Genomic DNA, 23179 nt, shown 5'->3' with positions numbered 1-23179 from the left:
CACACATCTCCCATCCAAGCACAAACCGAGTTTCTTAGATGACAGGATTATGTGTGTTATACATGTACATGCATTTAAACACAACAATTGTTTGAGGTAGGGATTAATTGATTGAGCTTGATTGATAGCCTTTTTAAAAAGTATTATTTGGTTAGTCTGTAGCGTGGTGCTACGCACGCAATTTGTTTGCCAAAGAAGGTAAGCCACAACGCGTAGGATCAAAAGAGTCTTTATTGTAAAGCTCAAACTGTAGCACTGACTTGCTGGGGGCTGCGAGTCCCGTGTATATTCCGAGGCCACGCCTACCCCTCGGGCGTGGCCGATACCCCATTGGTGCGCGGAATGATGTCACCGCGCCAGCGAGCCATCATGTCCACCACACGCGCCCCCCCAGAATTCCCGCGCACCTGAAGGGTCAGTTTGCGGGGCAAACGGATGACCCGGCCGAAGCGCCCTCTGGTGGCTGGCAGCGTTTGGGATGCCGGGATGCCATCTGGGATGCCTCTGGCGGCATCTGGAATGGGTGCAGGACAGGGGGGTGGCGTGCCGGTGGGGCTGGGTGGTGCCGAAGGTCCGCCCGCCGGGGGGCGGCCCCGAAGCGGGGGCCGAACCGCTTGCGGGGGGTGGTCCACGTCGAGGTGGGCCGGCTTGAGGCAGTCCACGGAAACGCGGTCAGGAGTACCGCCGATGTCCAGGGTGAAATGCTTTGCCCCGGTCTCCAGCACGTGGAAGGGCCCGTCGTACGGGGGTCGCAGCGGTGTCCGGTGGGCGTCGTGGCGGACGAAAACGTACTCCGCCGTACGAAGCTCCGGGGCGACGTGTGTTGGCGGGCACCCGTGGTGCGCCGTCGGCACCGGGGCGAGCCTCCGGGCGGTCTCCTGCAGTGCGGAGCGCTGCTGCGCCGCGGCCCCATGGTGCCGTGGAGTCAGGGAGGAACTCGCCCGGCACCCGCAGCGGTTGTCCGAAGACCATCTCCGCCGCGGAAGCGTGCAGGTCGTCCTTGGGCGCCGTCCTGAGGCCCAGCAGGACCCAGGGGAGCCTGTCGACCCAGCCGCCGTCGCAGAGGGTGGCCCGGAGCGTGGCCTTCAAGGAGCGATGGAAGCGCTCGCACAGGCCATTGGCCTGGGGGTGGTAGGCCGTGGTGCGGTGCAGCTGGACGCCGAGCCCCCGCGCTACCGCCCCCAGAGCTCTGAGGTGAACTGGGGGCCGCGGTTGGATGAGATGTCCGAGGGGGCGCCGAACCGGGCAACCCAGGTGGCGATGAACGCCTGCGCGACGTCCGCCGCCGCCGTCGCCGCCAAAGGCATGGCCTCCGGCCACCGGGTGGTGCGGTCCACCATGGTGAGGACGTGGGTGAAACCCCACGAGGGGGGCAGAGGTCCCACCAACTCCACGTGAACGTGGTCGAACCTACGTTCGGGCACAGTAAACAGGGCCAACGGGGCCTGGGTGTGGCGGTGCACCTTCGCGCGCTGGCACGTGAGGCACGTCCTGGCCCATTCGCGGACGGCCTTCTGGAGGCCATGCCAGACGAACTTGTCGGCGACCAGCCTCTGGGAGGCCTTCGTGCCCGGGTGGGACAGGCCGTGGATGGCGTCAAAAACCCGGCGCTGCCAGCCCGCGGGCACGATGGGGCGAGGCCGGCCTAGGGAGACGTCGCACAAGAGGGCCATGCCCGCGCCGTCGAACGGCACCTCCGTGACGCGGAGGCCCGTGATGGCGGTCCGCAAGGCCTGGACGTCGGGGTCGGCGGTCTGGTCCGCCGCCATCCGGGCATAGTCGATCCCGAGGTGGACCGCATGGATGACGGACCGGGAAAGGCAATCCGCCACCGGGTCGTCCTTCCCCGCGACGTGCCGGATGTCCGTCGTGTACTCGGACACGGCCGAGAGGTGACGCTGCTGCCGGGCCGACCACGGCTCGGCGACCTTGGCCATCGCAAAAACCAGGGGCTTGTGGTCGACGAAGACCGTGAACGAATGGCCCTCGAGCAGATGGCGGAAATGCCGGACCGCCAGGTGAAGCCCGAGGAGCTCGCAGTCGAAGGTACTGTACCGCCGTTCGTGCGGGCGGAGCTGCCGGCTAAAAAACGCCAGCGGCTGCCAAGCCCCCTTCACCCATTGCTCGTGCACCGCGCCCACCGCGTAGTCCAACGCGTCGGTGGTGAGGGCGATTGGTGCATCGGGCGCCGGGTGCGCGAGCATGGTGGCGTTAGCCAAGGCGAGCTTCGCGCCCACGAACTCCGCGTCCATCGGCTCGGTCCAAGCAACGTCAACTTTGCCCGGCTTCCCCCGGAGGGCCTCGTGCAGGGGGCGCAGGAGCTGGGCGACGCGGGGCAGGAAACGGTGGTAAAAGTTCACCATGCCCAGGAACTCCTGGATCCCCTTGATCGTGCGGGGGCGTGGAAACCCCCTGAGCGCCTCCACCTTGGCCGGTAAGGGGATGGCCCCGTGCCTGGTGATGCGGTGCCCCAAAAGGTCGATTTCGGCGACGCCGAACCGGCACTTGGCGGGGTTGACGATCAGGCCATGCCGGCCCAGGCGTTCGAAGAGCATGCGGAGATGGCGGAGGTGCTCCTCACGGGACGCGCTTGCGACGAGGATGTCATCCAGGTAGACGTAAACGAAGTCCAAGTCACGCAAGATGCTGTCCCATCAGCCGTTGGAACGCCTGAGCCGCATTCTTCAACCCGAAGGGCATCCGCAGGAACTCGAAGAGGCCGAATGGTGTGATGACGGCCGTCTTCGGTATGTCCTCCGGCCTGACAGGGACCTGGTGGTATCCGTGGATGAGGTCCACCTTGGAGAAGAGGGACATTTTCGCCAACCGGGCGGAAAAGTCTTGGATGTGAGGGACCGGATAGCGGTCAGGGGTGGTAGCATCGTTGAGGCGGCGGTAGTCTCCGCACGGCCGCCATCCCCCGCCGGGCTTCGGCACGATGTGCAGCGGCGATGCCCATGCGCTGTTGGAGCGCCGTACGATGCCCAGCCGCTCCAGCATAGCGAACTCCGCTTTCGCCACTGCGAGCTTCGTCGGCTCGAGGCGGCGTGCCCGGGTGTAGACCGGTGGCCCGACGGTGGGGATGTGATGCTCCACCCTGTGCTTGACGGCCACCGCCATGAAGGTGGGCCGCGTGAGGGCCGGGAAACTGGCGAGGAGGCGTGTAAAGTCATCCGCTGCCGGAAGCGTACAACCCAAACTCGCCGGGACGGAACCGTTTAGCAAGCCGCTTGGTGAGCCACTCAGTGAGCCGCTCAACGAGCTGCTCAGCGAACAAGCGAGCGAGCTAAAGGTTTCGGCCTGGACGAGCCGTCTGTGCTTCACGTCCACCAACAACCCATTTGCACATAGGAAATCCGCACCGAGCAATGCCATGGGCACGCTGGCGGTTACGAACGACCATTGAAAGCGCTGCCTTCCGAACCGCAGGGAGAGGCAGCAATTCCCGAATGTGTGTATGGGTGTACCGTTGGCTGCAAGCAATGCGGGGCCCCGGCCCGCGGTTCGCTTGTCGGACGCGTGGGCTGGGATGACGCTTACCTGCGCTCCTGTGTCGCAGAGGAAGCGGCGCCCGGACAAGGTGTCCGTGATGAATAAGAGGCTGCCGGAATTGCCGACGCTCAAGGCCGCTACCGAGCGTCGGCTCGGTCGTTTCCCGACTTGCCAAACGAGCACGGCGGGCAACACTTCTTAGCCTTGTGGCCGAACCTGGCGTGGAAACGGCACCAGGCTTGCGGCGGGAGCGGTGGAGGCCGCGGCTTTCGCCGCTGCAGTGATGGTGGGCGGGGCATGGCAGCGGCCACGAGGTGTGCATGCGCATCAGCCTCGGGATCCACGAGGTGTGCAACCGCATCAGCCTCAGGATCCACATCGGCCGCACCGAAGCTCGCCCGCGTGTCACAAGCCGCGAAAAACTTGTCGGCCTCGACGGCCAGAGCGCGGGGTTCCCCTATTTTGGAACCGGCCAACGCGAGGCGTACCTGTGCCAGTAGCTGGCGTAGAAAAAGCGCCCGGAATAAAAAATCCGGGGCTTTGTCACCCAGCAATGACAGCATGTAGTCCATCCGTACCGATGGTCGTGTGTCGCCGAGTTTGGGAAGGTCCAGGAGGCGGTCCGCCCGTTCGAACTCCGTGAGGTGATGGAGAGACGTGAACGTGGCGTGACGTGAACGTGGCGATGAGGAGACGTTTGAGCGCCCTGTACTTGTGCTCTGCTGGTGGGTGCCGCAGGATGCACACGACTCGGGCGGCCGTGCCGGGCCCGAGGGCGGCGATCACGTGATAGTAACGCATCTCGTCCGCCGTTATTCCTCGAAGCTGGAACTGTGCTTCGGCCTGCACGAACCATACCTCGGCCTGTGCTTCCCAAAACTCAGGGAGCTTTACCGCGACCGCGTTGCTGGCCATGGCGCGTTCTGTGGTCAGCGATGGCTGAACCAAAAGGGGTCATCAGTGTAGCGTGGTGCTACGCATGCAACTTGTTTGCCAAAGAAGGTAAGCCACAACGCGTAGGATCAAAAGAGTCTTTATTGTAAAGCTCAAACTGTAGCACTGACTTGCTTGGGGCTGCGAGTCCCGTGTATATCCCGAAGCCACGCCTACCCCTCGGGCGTGGCCGACACCCCATTGGTGCGCGGAATGATGTCACCATGCCAGCGAGCCATCGTGTCCGCCACAAGTCCATATTTAACATCATGTTATATGTACATCTAATCTTAATTAATTTCCTGTGAGTCACAGAGAATGTTTATTCAGTGTCTGGTCTGCTCCTGCTGTGAGGGTGGTCTGCGATTCTGGATGGTCGCTTATTCTGGCCGGTCTGATTTTTACAGTACCCCCAACTTTCCTCCTCTGAAAAACATTGCTCTTATTAAATAGAAATTTTCCTCAGCATTAAAATGAGGTATTAATTGTACAGATCCGTTCATTATTAACCGAGCTATGGTCTAGGAGTCAATTTTTTAGCCTTGGATCCAATGATCACACATGCTGGTTGTACCACCGCAAGATGGCGGCGCTTCCAACGTATCGCGACCACGGAGGTATATAATATGGAGAGCCAATTGGCCACCTCGCAGCATTAGCCGCCGTGAAGCCACCGGAAATAGTCTGGCGGCCATATTGGGAAGCCGATTGTTTTGTAAACAAAGCCTGTCAAAGCAAAGGCGTGGCGCACTGATGATGCAGCTGGAGCGAATTTTAGGACCGCCGACTATTTAATTAATATAGAATACTAATATTTGAACTGATATTCGGGCTCAGAATCCCGTTCTTTAAGGAAATGGTGTTCATTAAGTTTGAAGTTGATTCCAGACGCATTTTTCCTGGGGAATCCAATGGTTTAGAGCTTGTTTGAAAAAAAAGTGCCCAAAATTACCGCTCGGTGTTCTTTATCGTCCTTCTCATGACCCAATCACCCACTAGTAGGAATAAGAATCCTGACATGTTACACCCCTGTTTAACTCCTGTCTTCACCTTGAACCATTCTGTTGTTTCACCTTGGTCGACGACCGCACATTGAAAGTCTTGGTAAAGGGCTTTTACAAGGTTCACTAATTTTCCAGGTATGCTGTATTTCTTCATTATGACCCAGACTTTCTCTCGGCAAGGAGTCGAAAGCTTTCTAGAAATCTATAAAATTGAGGTACATCGTCGTTTGCCATTCTTTGGCTTGTTCAATAATATTCCTCAATATAAAGATCTGATTTGTTGTCATGTTATATTAGTGGGGCGGCTTAGCCCAAATATTCAAAAGAATTGTGCATTTTGTGATACAAGCACCAAATTTGGCACAAATGTACATTAATATGTTGCGAACATTTTCGGATATTGGGCCACTTGAAATTCCGTAATTTTATTTTTCAAATTTTTTCAAATTTCGTAATTTCAAATTTTTCGGGTGACACCGTCACAATTTCGGTCTTCGAGGCCGGCCGATAGGCAAAGTGTGACCGGAAGGGACGAGGTTCTCCTGACCACGTGGCCCTCGATCTGGGAAGCGAGAGGCGTTCCATTAGTGGACGCGCCCCTCACGCCGACTTTTGGGCGGCCCCGGCAGGCCGTTTGTTTTGACGTTCCGTGACAGGCCCCGCACCCCCACCTCCGGGCCGACCGGAAGCTTGTGCTGAGTACATCATACCTGAACAACTCAGTGAGGCAGAACACAGCAGTGCACACCAGGGTGACCCCTTCAGTGCATAAACCAATTAACCTGTCCACTGCAGGGCATATAGAAATGAAGTTATTTTCTGCATATAATAATAATATAAGTTCAGTTCTATATAACAATTTCTGTTATCACCACTACCACTACAACTACCACTACTACAAGCTTTGTCTGGAATTTTGTGGACTAACAGACAAACAGACATACAGACAAGCTGGGATCAAAACATTACCTCCTTCCACCATTGAGTGTAGAGGTAAACATCATGGAAATTATATCATGCCCTAGATTTAATTCATGCTTACCCGTGTATTTGCTTCACTGGTTCACAAGGTCTTTTGCATACATGTAATTCAGACTCTCGTCTTCATTGCTGACCACACAATGTTCGCAACATATTAATGTACATTTGTGCCAAATTTGGTGCTTGTATCACAAAATGCACAATTCTTTTGAATATTTGGGCTAAGCCGCCCCACTATATCGGCCGGCCTCGAAGACCGAAATTGTGACGGTGTCACCCGAAAAATTTGAAATTACGAAATTTGAAAAAATTTGAAAAAAAAAATTACGGAATTTCAAGTGGCCCAATATCTGAAAATGTTCGCAACATATTAATGTACATTTGTGCCAAATTTGGTGCTTGTATCACAAAATGCACAACAGGTTTGCTATGCTGCTACACTATATGATGTTACTTAATTCAGTCATTATATTGTAACTAAGATGTGTATGTTTCTATTACCGAGATGTTAGAAACCAGTCACATAAATGACATGAAACGCTGTCATGTAGTTAACCCACACAATTCTTGGGTTTCGGAAGTTTTTGCTATTCATAACATACAAGACTTACATGTTGCAATGGAACGTTCAGCAGGACATGGTAATTGTTACATGAATAATGGAGCTGAGATATAGACATCTCATGCAACACATCTTTTACAGTTTAAATATTTACATGAAGTGTTGGTGAACTCGCCATATCAGACAAAGGGCAACCCACTTGCAGACTTGATGTCATGTCGCATCAAGAGGCGCTTATATGCGGCAACAAACTGCCGGGCCGTTGGGTTATTCCCACTTCCACATGCAATGCGGACCGCTCCAAAGAAAAGTTCAATGTGGTCTTGGCTCATTTTGTACGTGAGCAGGTATCGCAGGGGAGATGAGGCAGGTTTGACATATGTGAAATACAAAATTTTGACACTCTCTATGCAGATCATGAAACCAATGAAGGGGGTTTTCAAACGCGTATTGGTCATAACTTGACCATTCATGTTTTTGATGTTGGACAAGTAACTGTAGGCAGTATCCAGGAATGGCAGGAAAAGTCCTTCTCGTGATGTCATGAGTGGTGCCTTGTAGTTTCGTGCCAATGGATTGCGAGAATTTAGAATGTCAAACAGTTTGTCCAATGTTTCAATGTATTGGCAGGTAGCCTCACTGCCCTGAAATTCTGATAGTTGCAAAGTGTCCCTGCAAAACCGAATTGCATCTGCCACACTAGTGCTCAATGTCTGAGCGCTGTGTCCATCTTCATGACATTGCTCTTCCACTCGATGTGTTTCCGGGAGAGCTTATTCCCCAGACGCAAGCCTTCCCTCTTCTGCAGATCAAAGAGTGCCTGGATGTATTTCCACGCGATGACTTTTTTGTTGCCATCCTCCATCATTTTCATGGATCCAAGACAGTTTCTTGCAAGTTTAAGCATGTGACATGCATCGAGTACTTCGAGTACTTCGGCTTCAGTCGGACGGTTTGACCAGTCCTGTCGAAGTCACTCTCATTGAAGTGATCACTGCACAGAACTGTGGTGCCTGGGGTGGGGTAGAAGGACTCCCTTCTCAGGGCAGATGTCCATCGAGAGCACAAGTCCTTATCCTTTGGAAACCTTGAAACAAAATACATTGTGGTCACAAAATGTGGTTGCGGGTCAAAACCTCAGAGGGCAGTCACAACATCCGAGTCAAAACGACTCCATATCAAAATAATATTTTGAGTTTCATATGTATAGTTAAATACAACTTCATCTGCTAATGTTTGCCATGTGTCGGACTTTCGTACCTTCCACAAGTAACCCCCATTTGCTCTTTCTGCTCACGAGTGACACAGGAGGGCATGGAAACCCTGACAGTAGTAGACTGGACAATTAAGTTAAGCTCATCACAAATTAAATCACTTGACAATGATCACGAGCTGACGAGTCAATCTCGATACTTCAATCTGAATCAATGAATGAGTCAATCAGACATCAGTCTGACATACTCACATAGCCCTAGTGAATACACAATACAGTTATATTTGAGATCTGTGTCGTATTGCACACCCTGCGCATGGTCTAACATCATCAAATTCAAACACAGTGTTCAAACTTCATTGAAACTTAATTACCTAGCCCCACCACCGTGACCACGCCAAAAACTGAAAAAGCAGAACACCCGCGATCGCGGTTTGTCACTTACTTGTGAAATGTGCATGTGGAGGCCTTCCCTGAGGTATTTGTGCAGTCAAATGCAACACACTGTGGCATTTTGAAACAGCGCGTTCACAAATAAGACTCCTTACAGTCGGTAAGCATCCAAAATGAATCAGAAATTGTGAGATCAGCTGATTGTGAGATCAAACACGGACGCAGACACAATCGGCTTCCCAATATGGCCGCCAAGCAACTTCCGCTAGCTTCAGCCGACAGCCATCATTGGCTCTCCAGGTTTATTATATACCTCCGTGCATATAATACAAAACATCTCCACTGCACTGAAAAACGTGGGGACAGGAACACAATACTGTCGTGTGGACACTTGTAATACCCTTTCCCACCAAGAGGCGGCACTACACGAAACACATTTAAATGGAGAATTGGCGCTCCTCCCTCCTCTCTCTGCCCCCACTCCCACCCCTCCGAGACCACTGGTAAAGATAAAATACCCCTTTGATCTTCTTATTTCCAAATGTGGGTGCACATTTGACGTGTGAAATTTCCCACACGGATTTCTCTCAATGGCAAATCTTCCATTCTGGATTTGGTGATGACCAACTTCTCCGCCAATTTCTCTTGCTCTTCCTCTGCCCCAATTTGCTCATCTGATCATGTGCTTGTTGAAGGTCAACATCTCTCTGGCTATTCTCAGAGAACAGCTTCAGTGCCGGCGAGTCTGTCAATTCACTCAGGAAAACTAGGAGGGACTACAAGCAGTCATCTCACTTCATGACTGGTCTCCAATATCTATAGCCCCTGATATTAATTCAGCCTGGGAAGTCTTCCACAGAAACTTGCTCTCCCTTGCACACAGATTAATCCCATCTCATCTTCAGTTATCTTACCCATCCTCCTGCTCTTGGTACACTGAATCCTGTGGGGAGGCAGTTACTTTAAATTTTAAACAAACGACAGAAGAAGGAACAGAAAAGCACAACCAGAGGTTCGATGTGGGGGATGGAACAACAGGAGGGTGTTACGGGGTCCCCCCCTTACCTCTGGTCTCGGTAGACCTCCAAACCCCGAGAGGGTCCCCGGCAGAAAGATGTGTTATCCTTGGTTGAAATCCAGCAAATAATGAAACCCTCAATGGAACCAGCAAATGAAACAGTCAAATCAAGAATGCAACCCCACCAGGTTATGAACAAACAATAATATATTATAAATCACACACAAAGAGCCATACAACAATGGGGGCAATCACCCCTACTTTCAAATCTTACGATGATAACCTTATCAAGCCCCTTAACCCCAAACTCACGGCACCTCCCCATTCTCTCTGCCCCCCCTCCAAGGCGAAGTCCCAATGTCTCTGTGCGCTCCCGTGATCGGGGAGTCAAGGCCCAATCAAAGTCAATTGAGGCGTAGTCGATCGAGGCGACCCCGAGGTCACGTTGTTCAGCACCCAGCAATACAGCGGTGGAAAGGAACCTCACAAAGACGCGCTCCGACATACACGTTGCGGTTCAATCCGCGAGCCTCCGTATAATTCTCAAGTGCCCTTTCTGGCACAGCCGTCCCCGGCAAACCACCGGGGAATAATGCCCAGCCGACACGACCAAACCCGGTTCACTGCAGGTTGCTCGCGTGGCGAAGATGGCGGACGGCTTTCACTCCAACCTGGGCTTTGAGGCCAGGATCCTCCGGAACCTCAATGAGGATACCCGACGACACAGGCTCCAAGCACTCCGGCGATATCTCTTATCGCCCGAACTTCACTTCAAGGACGCAAAGTTCACTCGCACTGTACGTCGACCGCTCGGTCCGGAGCTAAAACAACCACGTCTCTTCACGATCTCCTACCGCCTCTTCTTCCTCGCTCCACCTCTTCCGGTCACAATATGGATTTCCAGCCACATTTTACCAGGAGCGCTTTTAAATCTTTTAACTATAATAACCCTTTCCCTTCAAGGACACAATCACCAGAATACTTCGAACCAACAACAATAATCATAACAACAATCATTAGGGCCGAATCCGTAACACTTCCCCCCCTCAAGAAAGAAAGTTTGAACACAGCGAAAACTTTGTTTGCATGCCCTCTCTAAACAAGCAAAAGTAAATTCACAACCCAAATCAGCAATCCCCGTGGGCAACAATATTAAACCTTCCCCAAAAATAAAGCAACAAAATTTTATACAACCCCCAGAGCTTTCCAAAGTTAATTCCCTCTGGACCAAGCGTCAACAACGACATTGTCCCTGCCCCTCTGATTTTTACTTCTAGTTTCTCTTGAATTAAGGTTAAGGGGTTGTGATCAAAAACCCAAAGGCCAGCAAATCTATAGCACTTTCCCCGGGAGGCCGAGCTGAAAGCCAGGTTCCATGGTGGTTGGGTGGTGAGGCCTGGAAGTATTCACTACATGGACGCCTTTAGGAACGTGGAGTTCACGGTTAGTCCGGGGAGGAAAATTCACTACATGGATGCCTTTAGGAACGTGGAGTTCACGGTTAGTCCGTGCAGGGAAGTTCACTACCTGGACGCCTTTAGGAACGTGGCATTCACGGTTAGTCCGTGTAGGAATCTTGGCTCGGCGGCTCCACAGCATTCAGTGCTTCAACTTTTCCAGACTCCTAATAATTACGGTGGGACCACTTGTCACAGTAGTCACCTGACTGGTGGTCTCCTTCTCGGCCCCTGCTCTGATAATCCTTCCTTCGGGAGCGGTCATAACTCTGGAAGCCTCCATAATAATATCGCTTGCGGCCACCACCACTACTACTCCGTGGTCCTCCTCTGTAGCCCTCTCGACCCCTCGGAAATGCCTTCCTGACTGTGATGGTCCGACCCTCCAACTCCTTGTTATTCAGATCCTTTTCTGCCTCTCTGGCGTCCTTTGAGTATTCAAACGTGACAAAGCCAAACCCTCTTGACTTTCGTGTCTCCCTGTCTTTATCAGCAGAACTTCCAAAAGCGGTCCATAGTTGCTGAAGGCAGACTCCAAAACATCTTCCTTTGTTTTGAAGTTCAGTCCACCTACAAATAACTTGCTAAACTTGTCGCCATCCCTAACTGGTGTGGTGTTATTTTCCCTACTGGGCTTTTTAACAACCATCGGGTTACCATAAACTTGACCACCGGCCAAATCATTCCCGATAACAAAAGATGCTCCCTCTACAGGAAGCGTGGCTTGTAAACTGACGGTGACCGGTCCTGACACCAAATCGGACTCCAAATGGATGACATGAAGTGGAGCACTAACACAGCCACCAATCCCCTGTAAACGAACACTATCCCCAGTTGCGGTCTCCTCGGACCATGGCAAGATGCCTTCAAGCATTAAAGATTGATGTGCTCCTGTGTCCCTCAATATCCTAACCAGTCTCCGGTTAGTCGAGGCTCCATCCAGTGACACAAACCCCTCGGAAATAAATGGTTGGTAACCCTTTTGAGGGCGATTTCTCACAATGGCCATCGCATTTGGAGTCGTGCTAGTCGAACTCCGCTCCTGATTTTCCTTTCCCAGAGCATAACAGTTGGACATCCAGTGTCCAGGTTTATGGCAAAAAGTGCAAGTAGGCCCGGAGGAGAACCTCGTGGTCTGCCAAGGCATGGGGGCGGCGGTCTGCCTCGAGTCCCCCGGACGATAGGTCTGTCTTGGAACCGCAGTCTTCTGATTTCTAGAAGTCGTCGTGTCAAAGTGGACCTCATTTTCATCCTGAGGCCGCCCCCATGGATTTACATTCTCCGCCCCTGATGTACCATAGCTCCCCTGGCTAGGTCTGGGCGAGAAGTTCGGTTTGTGGAACCCCAGCCTGTGTGTTAAGGCATAGTCATCTGCCATGGTGGCTGCCTCATACAGCTTTGGTACTTTCCTTTCCTCAAGATGAACTTTAATGTCCTCATGGACACACTGTTGGAATTCCTCCACCAGGATCAATTGTCGAAATAGTTCAAAGTCTTTCCCAACTCCTTTTGAATCACACCACCTATCAAACATGGTTTCCTTCACTCTGGCAAATTCCACATGGGTCTCACTCTCCCTCCTCCTGGCATTCCGGAATTTTTGCCGGTAAGCTTCCGGGACCAATTCATAGGCTTTGAGAATGTGTTTCTTCAATACCTCATAATCTGCACATTGGTCAATCGGTAAAGCCGAATAAATCTCTTGAGCTTTACCCACCAGAACACTTTGCACTAGTATGGACCAGTACTCAGGCCAGTTTAACTGTCGAGCCACTTTCTCAAAGTGTGGAAAAAACTTGGTTACCTCCTTTTCATTGAAGGGTGGGACCAGCCTCACATGTCTGCCAACATCCCAGGTGTTTTGACTAGGTGTGGAACCAGTCAGCAGGGATGTTACATCTCCCCGTTCTCTCATTAACTCCAGCTCCTTGACTTTAATTTCCTGCTGACGTGCCAATTCACGGTCCTTTAACTCCCTTTCGGCTCTTCTCTCCTCTGCTTCGAGTTCTCTTGCAGCTCTCCTTTCCTCTGCTTTTTTGTCTTCTAACCTTTCCTGGAGTTCTCTTTCCACTCTCCTTTCCTCTGTTCTTTTTTCTTCTAACCTTTCCTGGAGTTCTCTTTCCTGTACTTTTAACCTTTCCTGGAGTTCTCTTTCCACTCTCCTTTCCTCTGTTTTTTTCTCTTCGAACCTTTCCTGGAGTTCTCTTTCCTGTACTTTTAACCTTTCGTGGAGTTCTCTTTACACTCTCCTTTCCTCTGTTTTTTTCTCTTCTAACCTTTCCTGGAGTTCTCTTTCCTGTACTTTTAACCTTTCCTGGAGTTCTCGTTCCTGTGCTTTTTCCCTTTCCTGGCTCTGTAATTGCATCTCCAGTTTCTGGAGCTCCACATTTTCTTGCTCTTCTGGTAACCAATCCCAGGCTACCTCTTTCCATGCTTCTAATCCCACCATAGATTGTATCACCACTGTCTGAAACTCTGCCTTCTTCATATTAGTTCGGACCTCCAAGCTAAAATGTTTGGCCAATTTCCAGAGGTCCGATTTTACTAACGCTCTGAACTGTGCTTCACTAGGGGTCACTGTAAACTTCTCTGCGTCAAACTCCATAGTGACTACTGGTAACACCTGTTAACCTTCACACAAGAAATTTTTAACAAACAAAACAAAATCTTTTTTTTTTGTTTTGTTTGTTTTTGGAAAAAAATTGGGAATGTTGGAAAAAGTTCCAAATTTGGGAATTCTGGGAATGTTAGGGAATTCTTTCCCACACTAAATTTAGGAATTTTTATATCCAGGACAAGCCCCCAATTTCTGTTACGGGGTCGCCCCCTTATCTCTGGTCTCGATAGACCTCCGAACCCCGAGAGGGACCCCGGCAGAAAGATGTGTTATCCTTGGTTGAAATCCAGCAAATAATGAAACCCTCAATGGAACCAGCAAATGAAACAGTCAAATCAATAATGCAACCCCACCAGGTTATGAACAAACAATAATCTATCTATAATTCCAGTAATCTCTGTACGTTTGTACGTTTGTACGTCTGTACGTCTGTACGTCTGTACGTTTGTCTGTGACCGCTGTTTCTCGACAACTACCGGTCCGATATACTTGAAACTTGCCAGGTATATTGCTGGGGACCCGAGGATGTGCCTTTTCAAGGTTTGAAATTAATCGGACAAGTACTTACCGAGCTATGGCGATTTAGCCGTTCGCCGTTCGCTTTGCCGTTGCGAATGGACCAAACCATTCATGTAAATAGAGGGGGGGGGGGGTTCTGTGGTCGTTCGCTTTGGCTTTGCGAATGGACCAAACCATTCATGTAAATAGAGGGGGGGGTTCTGTGGTCGTTCGCTTTGGCTTTGCGAATGGACCAAACCATTCATGTAAATAGAGGGGGGGGGTTCTGTGGTCGTTGCGAATGGACCAAACCATTCACATCGAATCATCGAATCACATCGAATGGACCAAACCGTTCGCTTTGGACCAAACCATTGCATGTAAATAGAGGGGGGGGGGTTCTGTGGTCGTTGCGAATGGACCAAACCATTTCATGTAAATAGAGGGGGGGGGGATATAATTTTAGATATATATATAGTACGGGCATTGGCAAGGAACGGGCACCCACGTACGGGCAATGCCCTAGTATATTATAAATCACACACAAAGAGCCATACAACAATGCGGACAATCACCCCTACTTTCAAATCTTACGATGATAACCTTATCAAGCCCCTTAACCCCAAACTCACGGCACCTCCCCAATGTCTCTGCCCCCCCCCTCCAAGGCGAAGTCCCAATGTCTCTGTGCGCTCCCGCGATCGGGGAGTCAAGGCCCGATCAAAGTTAATTGAGGCGTAGTCGATCGAGGCGACCCCGAGGTCATGTTGTTCAGCGCCCAGCAATACAGCGGTGGAAAGGAACCTCACAAAGACGCGCTCTGACGTACACGTTGCGGTTCAATCCGCGAGCCTCCGTATAATTCTCAAGTGCCCTTTCTGGCACAGCCGTCCCTGGCAAACCACCGGGGAATAATGCCCAGCCGACACGACCAAACCCGGTTCACTGCAGGTTGCTCGTGTGGCGAAGATGGCGGACGGCTTGCACTCGAACCCTGGCTTTGAGGCCAGGATCCTCCGGAACCTCAATGAGGATACCCGATGACACAGGCTCCACGCACTCCGGCGATATCTCTTATCGCCCGAACTTCCCTTCAAGGACGCAAAGTTCACTCGCACTGTACGTCGACCGCTCGGTCCGGAGCTAAAACAACCACGTCTCTTCACGATCTCCTACCGCCTCTTCTGCCTCGCTCCACCTCTTCCGGTCACGATCCGGATTTCCGGCCACATTTTACCAGGAGCGCTTTTAAATCTTTTAACTATAATAACCCTTTCCCTTCAAGGACGCAATCACCAGAATACTTCGAACCAACAACAATAATCATAACAACAATCATTAGGGCCGAATCCGTAACAAGGGCCACACAAAACCAAACATCTCACTCACTGCACATTATAGTGATGCATATCTAACCTCACAATTCATTATGTTATGCTTATTCTAAACAAATATTAAGGAGATAACTGAACTATACTGAGCAGTTTTATATTGACCCAGAAGGATCATTTCCACAACAATTTATACATTACAATAAGAGAGATCTTTATGTGTGTGTGTGTGTGTGTGTGTGTGTGGCAGTGTATGTGTGTGTGTGTGTGTGTGTGTGTGTGTGTGTGTGTGTGTGTGTGTGTGTGTGTGTGGCAGTGTGTGTGTGTGTCTGTGTGAGTGTGTTTGTGGGTGTCCGTGGGTGTCCCTGTGTGCATGTGGGTGTGTGTGTATGTATATATGTGTGTGTAAATGTGTATGCGTATGTATAGATTTGTGTGTATATGTGTTTGTATATATATATATATGTGTGTGTGTATATGTGTATCTATATATGTATGTGTATGTGTGTATGTATATATGTGAGTGTATGTGTATATGTATATATGCATGTATGTATGTGTACATATGTGTATGTGTATGTATATATGTATGTGTATATATGTGTATGTTTGTATGTATATATGTGTATGTGTATACGCGCTCTTTATTGTGAGGCAGTTGCAGGAGAAGTACATGGAGAAGAGGAAGAAGTTGTTTCTTGGGTTTGTTGATCTGGAGAAAGCATTCGATAGGGTTCCACGCGAAGTATTGACTTGGGCATTGAGGAAGTTAGAAGTGGAGGAATGGTTGATCAGAGTAGTGATGGCAATGTACAAAAGAGCGTGCACAGCTGTAAGGACGAAGGACGGGAACAGTGGCGAGTTTGAGGTGAAGGTGGGAGTGCATCAGGGGTCGGTACTAAGTCCACTACTATTTGTAGCTGTGATGGAGGTGCTGGCTCAGAACGTAAAGGAGGGTTTACCGTGGGAGTTGTTGTATGCAGATGATCTGGTGTTGATTGAGGAAAGTATGGATGGACTGAAGGAAAAGATGAACAAGTGGAAGGAATGTATGGAGACAAAAGGTCTGAAGGTGAATATAGGAAAGACGAAGGTGATGGCAAGTGGTAAAGCATGTGGTGAAGTGGAAAGAACTGGGAAGCGGCCATGTGCTGTGTGCCGGAAGGGTGTCGGAGTGAACTCCATTCAATGTACAATGTGCGCTGAGTGGGTTCATCAAAAATGTAGCAGTCTGAGAGGGTCATTAACCAGTGTGGCAGCTACATTCAAATGTAAGGTGTGCACAGAGGGAGCTGCAGATGGAGGAAATGTTGAGTTGGATCTTGGAGACGGCGTGAAGCTGGGAGGTGTGAAAACATTTTGCTATCTCGGAGACATGCTGAATGGAGAAGGTGGATGAGACTCGCCAAAGGTTGCTCGAGTGAGATGTGCATGGAAGAAGTTTCGGGAACTGAGTGGCGTGCTGATGAGGAGGGGAGTGTCGTTGAAGCTGAAGGGAAAGGTGTATGCTGCATGTGTGAAAAGTGTTATGATTTATGGGAGCGAGACATGGGTCATGAATGTAGAGCAGCAACGAAGGCTGGAAAGGGTGGAAATGCGAATGGTTTGGTGGATGTGCGGAGTATCGTTGAGAGAGAGGAAGACAAATGATGAATTGCGAAAGATGATGGGAATAGAGCCTGTGATTGATACTGTGAAGAGGAACAGGTTGAGATGGTTTGGTGATGTGTTGAGGAAGGATGAAAGTGACTGGTTGAGAAGAGTGATGGAAATGAATGTAGAAGGAAGTAGAGGATGGGGAAGACCGAGAAAGACTTGGCGAAAGACGGTGGAAGAAGAAATGCGGGCAAGGGGGTTAACAAGGAGAGATGCAGAAAATAGGGCAAAATGGAGAAGATTGTCATGGGGACCGCAAGGCCAACCCCCGCTCTCGCAGGGAAAATGGCCTTAAAATGCATGTTGTTGTGTATATATAAATGTGAGTGTATGTATATGTGTATGTATGTGTGTGTATTTATATATGTATGTGTATATATGTGTATGTGTGTATGTATATATGTATGTGTATATATGTGTGTGTGTGTATGTATATATGTGAGTGTACTAGTATGTATATGTGTATGTATGTGTGTGTATGTATGTATTTAAGTGTGTGTGTGTGTGTGTGTGTGTGTGTGTGTGTGTGTGTGTGTGTGTGTGTGTGTATGTATATATGTGAGTGTATGTATATGTGTATGTATGTGTGTGTATGTATGTATAAGTGTATGTGTATGTATAGTGTGTGTGTGTGTGTGTGTGTGTGTGTGTATATGTGTGTATGTGTGTGTGTATGCGCATGTATATGTGTATGTGTGTATGTGTGTGTGTGTCACCGCTGATTTTGTCCGTCCAGAATGCAGTTGGTATTACCACCCAATGTCGGTAAAAAAAGAATTTTGAAAGAAAAGTTTGATTTTCTTTTTGATTGCTCCCTTGTGCCTTAAGCCTGCAAAGGTGAATCTGTTTAGACTTTAAGAACTGCTGAACCAATTTATCCGCCCCCCTCAATATTCCTCCTTTACCTACCCTCCACTCCTTTCATCTCATCCTGCCTCATCTTCTTCCGCCTCCGACAACCTTCTCTCATCGCTCCTCCAAAAACAGCCGTGAGTCACGTGACCTGTTTGCGGATTCTTCCTCTTTTCTGTAATAGTTATTTATTACCAGAACCGGATTCACAAGACGATGTCTCATTATTGAAACGTATTTTACCTCCACCACCAAAGGTGGATGGAGGTTGTATTAAAATGTTATTTTGTTAAAATGAACGAATAACAGTAAAAAAAAAAATTGTATGGAAGTGGTCCACAAATAACAACACCAACAACAGCAACAACGACGCCAGGTCGCCACGTGGTTTGTTTCCGTTAACGTTCACGATCTCGTCCTCTCTCTCAGCCGATTTGGGAAAAAAGTAAGAAGGAAAGAAAGAACGTGGTTTGTTTGTACATCTGTCCTGGATACGTTGGTGGTTGTCCACAGGGTGCAGGCTGCGTCCGCCATGATGTCCGAAGATGGAGGCAGGTACCTCCCTGAGCTGATGGCTGAGAAAGAAGGACTCGCGGCATTGGACAAGCACAAGACAAGTACATGCTTCCCGCCTGCTGCACGGAGAGATTGAACGGGCGCAGAAAGGTGGTGACGCCACCAAGGAACTGGAGAAGCGGTATCGATATGTTATGGGACAACATAATGTGAGGTTCACATAAAGAGTTTTAATTTCAGCGAAGCAGCACTCACAGGTCAATTTTATTAGAAAACTTCTCTGTTGGAAGGGCAGGACCTTGAACCGGCTGCAGACGGTAACTGGAACCAGGATGGTCCTACTTGGGAGGGGTTCCATGAAAGATAAAGCCGAGATGAGGAATAGTGCTGAGGCTAAGTATTACCACCTCAATGATGAGTTCCACATCTACATTGAGGTTTTTGCACCACTAGAAGAGGCTTATTTCAGAATGGGTCAGGCAGTGGAGGAGGTCAAGAAGTATTTGCTTCCGGACAACAATGACATTTGCCAACGTCAGCAGATGGAGATGGATTTGAATGGAGGCAGTGATCCACGTGGATGGGATAGACACAGCGTCTCTCCCTCTACTCAGCCCATGCATCTTGGCAGAGGATGTGATGTCCCAGATCATCTTCTGAAGAACCCTTCAGTAGCACGCCCCTCTCCTAGCGGTGTTCATGTACCCCACAGGCCTGGAGCCTTGCATGCCCGTGGTGGATTCCAACAACCTTCTGCTGGAAGGGATACAGCACATGGATGGGGAATGAGAGGTGGAAGCATTGCACCTCCCCATGTTGCTCCCCTACTTGCACATCCTCCACCACTCGCAGTTCCAACCTTTGGCAAAGCGGAACCTGGTGCGTCGTCCGCAGGTGGTAGCTTTGCTGGACGCGACACACAGTTGACAAACACTTTTCCTGGCTTTGGGGTTTCAGCTGCCATGCCTACCAAGGCTCCGGTTGAATATCGTGATTTCAGCTGTGGAAACTCTTATGGTTCTTACACCTACGAGCATGATCCGCAAGATGCTTACACCCACCCGGACTGTTCGTATGAAGGATATGAGCAAGAGGCTTCAGCACCGCAAAACCGGGCAATTGAGAGGTACGAGTACGACCATCGAAGTACGGTGGTCTTTTGGAACGTATGGCGACCAAAGACACTGGGTGGGCGCAAGTCGGCTGGAAGCCGCTCCTTTCCAAACCTGCTGTGCTGGTGATCCCAGTCACCTTTATCCAGGGTACTGAACTGCCCTGATGCCCTCATGGCTGCACACCTGACCCTGGCCCTTTACAGAGTGAACATGTCTCTTGGTGGAATACCAACATCACTTGATCATTCTTTTCCATGAGCTCAATTGTGCTTGTTTGGTGGGAAAAAAAAAATTGGAAAAATAAATGTCACAATTTAGTGTTTTGGTTTTAGGATGCATATGTCTATAAATCATCATTTTTAATTGATTGACATTTTAAGCTTAATTTGAATTGATTGAATTGACATCACCTGGTGGTGACTTAAGGGTGTCTGTTTTTCATTGGGAAATCATTAATTTGTTTAGGAAAGGTTGAACTCCAGTGCTTATCCGATGTCGGGGGCCTTGTTCAATCTACACGATTGTATTCTTTGACGATATTGTCTTCTTTTGTAGTTACTATTCGGGATATGCTAATGTGATTGTGCTTATTAACTGAAACTGAAAAACATTGTTATGGCCTGTAGTTAAAATGTGAAACTTTCTTCTCCAGCATTCTCAATGTAGAAAAAAAATGGGTTTTATTGGAAATAAAGTAAGATGCTTCCTTCCTTCTCTCTCTCCCAGATGAGATGCGTCTCAAGTAGCCTAGAGCCCGAGCAAAGGTAATTAACAAAGATTATATTTTTAATTCCTGTTTTCCTTTGTCCTTATGTAAGGGTGATGTTTTTAACATCCGGGGCTTGTGCTCTGGTGACGTCATGAGAACAGACGTTTTTGGGTGGCCAGGTGGTGGTACATCGTGTATTTTTGAGACCCTGTGGTGTGTTTTGTTCTGGATGTTGGTATCGATGGTTTGTTAACTCCACCACCCGAGGTGTACGGAGGTCATGTTTTTACCCCTGCCTGCCTGTCTGTCTGTTTGTCTGTCTGTGAGCAGGATATCTCAAAAAGTTGTGGACGGATTTGGACAAAATTTGATCTAGAGGTTGGATATGTGACAAGGCCGAACTGGTTAGATTTTGATGAAGATCCGGATCCGAGAATTGGTTTTAATTCCCAAGTGATTCTTCATCGTCATTGAGAGATGGGACCAGAAACGATATCTTGCACGATATTTCAAGAAGTTGTCGACTTATTATGACAAAATGAGGTGGCTGAGTCTATGGGCTTATCACTTTGCCATCACAGACTGGTCACTTGTCTCTGTCTTCTACCACCTCCGTTGTGGTCTTGCACCATCTGCTCTTTCCATGCTTTGTCCCCCCAAGATTCCTGCAGGGCACACACGGTCTACCATCAACCTCTTTCTGGTTAAACTATCCAAATCCAGGGTCATGCTCACCTCCACTCATTTGTTCCTCTGCCAGCCTTGTGGAACAAAGTTCCACATCCTCTTCAATCTTATTCTTCCTTCCAGGTCTTCAAGACAGCTGTTCACCACCATCACAGATTGTGCCCAATCCAAAACCATGATCTTTTCTACCCTGTTAACACCCACCTTAGTCCATCCTCCTTCCAAATTTTCAGTTTTCCCTACCTGGAGTTTCCTTCGGTGTCCATTTTGTTCACACTACGTATCCTCTCCTGCCACCCCATTCCTCCCATACTCATTGTCCAAGTCTTCCTCCATTTTGGCCTTCAACTCTGGTGTTGGTGTCCCCTATTCCTCGTGGGTCCTGTTATTAACTGATCTGTTTAATGTACTAGCTGTTGCAAGAGCTTCGGCTACGGATATAAAAAATAAATAAAAGAAATCATAGCTTGCCTGCCCCAACGATCCGTCACAATTTCGGTCTTTGAGGCCGGCCGATAGGCACAGTGTGACCGGAAGGGACGAGGTTCTCCTGACCACGTGGCCCTTGACTTGGTTTGTCCGCACAATGTGGGCGCTTTCAGGATGAACTTTAGCCGGGGAGCGTTTGGGTGCGTGGCACCTTTGGGCGCCCCGGTCTGATACTGCCGCCCACGCGCAGAACACCTTGTGAGTGCACGTGGGTCCCGGCGGTCCCACTGGCCTAGCGCTACCATGTTTAGACAGCGAAATCCGTCCCCGGGCACCGGCAAGCCAGGCACGGTAGGACACCCGCGGAGCCCCGGCGGACCAGGGGCGCGCGAGCCTACGCGTTAGCGTGCTACGGCGGAATCAACGGCTTCGGCCACGGCCGAGCCGATACTCGGCCCGGTCGCCCGGAAATGAACTGGTTCGACGCCCGCGCTAGAGAGGTCGCGGGCGACTGAGATGTATTTACAAATTAGTTAATTAATTTGAGACGTCCGATTCCTAGTGTTTGGAAATTTGGAAGAGCTTGACCCTAGCCTTTCCCCTGCGAGGGCAAGGAGGAACTTAACACTTGACACTTAAGCTTAGTTTGAAGTACACCCTGCCAGCGCCCACGGCGGGACGGCAGGGCAACCAGAAGGGACGAGGTTCTCCTGACCATGTGGCCCTCGATCTGGGAAGCGAGAGGCGTTCCATTAGTGGACGCGCCCCTCACGCCCGACTTTTGGGCGGCCCCGGCAGGCCGTTTGTTTTGACGTTCCGTGACAGGCCCCGCACCCCCACCTCCGGGCCGACCGGGCGACCGGAATGAATCCCGGTGTCCCGATCCGAACCTTCAGAGCGGGCCGGCTGCACTTTCCGTCCCTGCGGTCCCAAATACCGGAACCACCCGAATACCACTTTATTTGACAAAATGAGGTGCGGCCTACAGCCTTAGAAAACCAACCCTAAATAAGTCAATACCTCCAACGACACAGGTGCGCATTCGTGCCGCGTGACGTGGTGACGTCATCGCGCTTTCACCTTAAAAGATTTATTTGATATTTTGATATAAACCTTAGAAAACCAACCCTACAGAAGTCAAATGGTCCAATAAAGGGTGATGGGAGGGTGATGGCAGGGTGATGGGAGGGTGGTGGGAGGGTGGTGGGAGGGTGATGGCAGGGTGGTGGGAGGGTGATGGGAGGGTGATGGCAGGGTGATGGGAGGGTGATGGCAGGGTGATGGGAGGGTGATGGCAGGGTGATGGGAGGGTGATGGGAGGGTGATGGCAGAGGGTGATGGGGGAGGGTGATGGCAGGGTGATGGGAGGGTGATGGCAGGGTGATGGGGGAGGGTGATGGGGGAGGGTGATGGGGCCTCCCTATAGAAGTCAGTATCTCCAACGACACAGGCGCGCATTCGTGCCGCGTGACGTGGTGACGTCATCACACTTTCCCCTCAAAAGACCCATTTGATATAAGTTAATATTCTGATATAAGCTTTAGAAAACCAACCCTATATAAGTCAATACCTCCAACGATACAGGTGCGCAAAATACAAAATCACAAAATATTTATTTGATATAAGTTAATATTTTGAATAACTCGGTCAATATCAGTCCGAATTTCGCCAAATAAAGGTTCCCGTTATCCACAGATACCCCTGTATCCTCCTAGA

The 23179-nt window shown here is 50.0% G+C and overlaps 2 protein-coding genes across 2 annotated transcripts in view; one reads left to right on the top strand and one right to left on the bottom strand.

Moving 5' to 3' along the window:
• The window catches only part of LOC137419284 (uncharacterized), a 131067-nt gene that overhangs the window by 13480 nt on the left and 94408 nt on the right, over window positions 1–23179 (bottom strand). The gene's annotated exons all lie outside the window — the stretch shown is intronic.
• Window positions 18373–20342, top strand: LOC137419283 (KH domain-containing, RNA-binding, signal transduction-associated protein 2-like). The gene has a single exon (XM_078770952.1). It carries the CDS (start codon window positions 18856–18858, stop codon window positions 19762–19764), a length of 909 nt encoding a protein of 302 aa, XP_078627078.1. The 5' UTR covers window positions 18373–18855; the 3' UTR covers window positions 19765–20342.

The sequence above is a fragment of the Myxine glutinosa genome, chromosome 1 (genome assembly GCF_964187855.1).
Source record: "Myxine glutinosa chromosome 1, kmMyxGlut1.1, whole genome shotgun sequence".
NCBI lineage: Eukaryota > Metazoa > Chordata > Myxini > Myxiniformes > Myxinidae > Myxine > Myxine glutinosa.
Note: the sequence above shows the minus strand (reverse complement) of the source record. Positions and strands in the feature narration are given on the sequence as shown.

Coding starts and splice junctions, on each gene's coding strand:
- LOC137419283 (XM_078770952.1), top strand. CDS start 18,856: ATGGTCCTACTTGGGAGGGGTTCCATGAAAGATAAAGCCGAGATGAGG.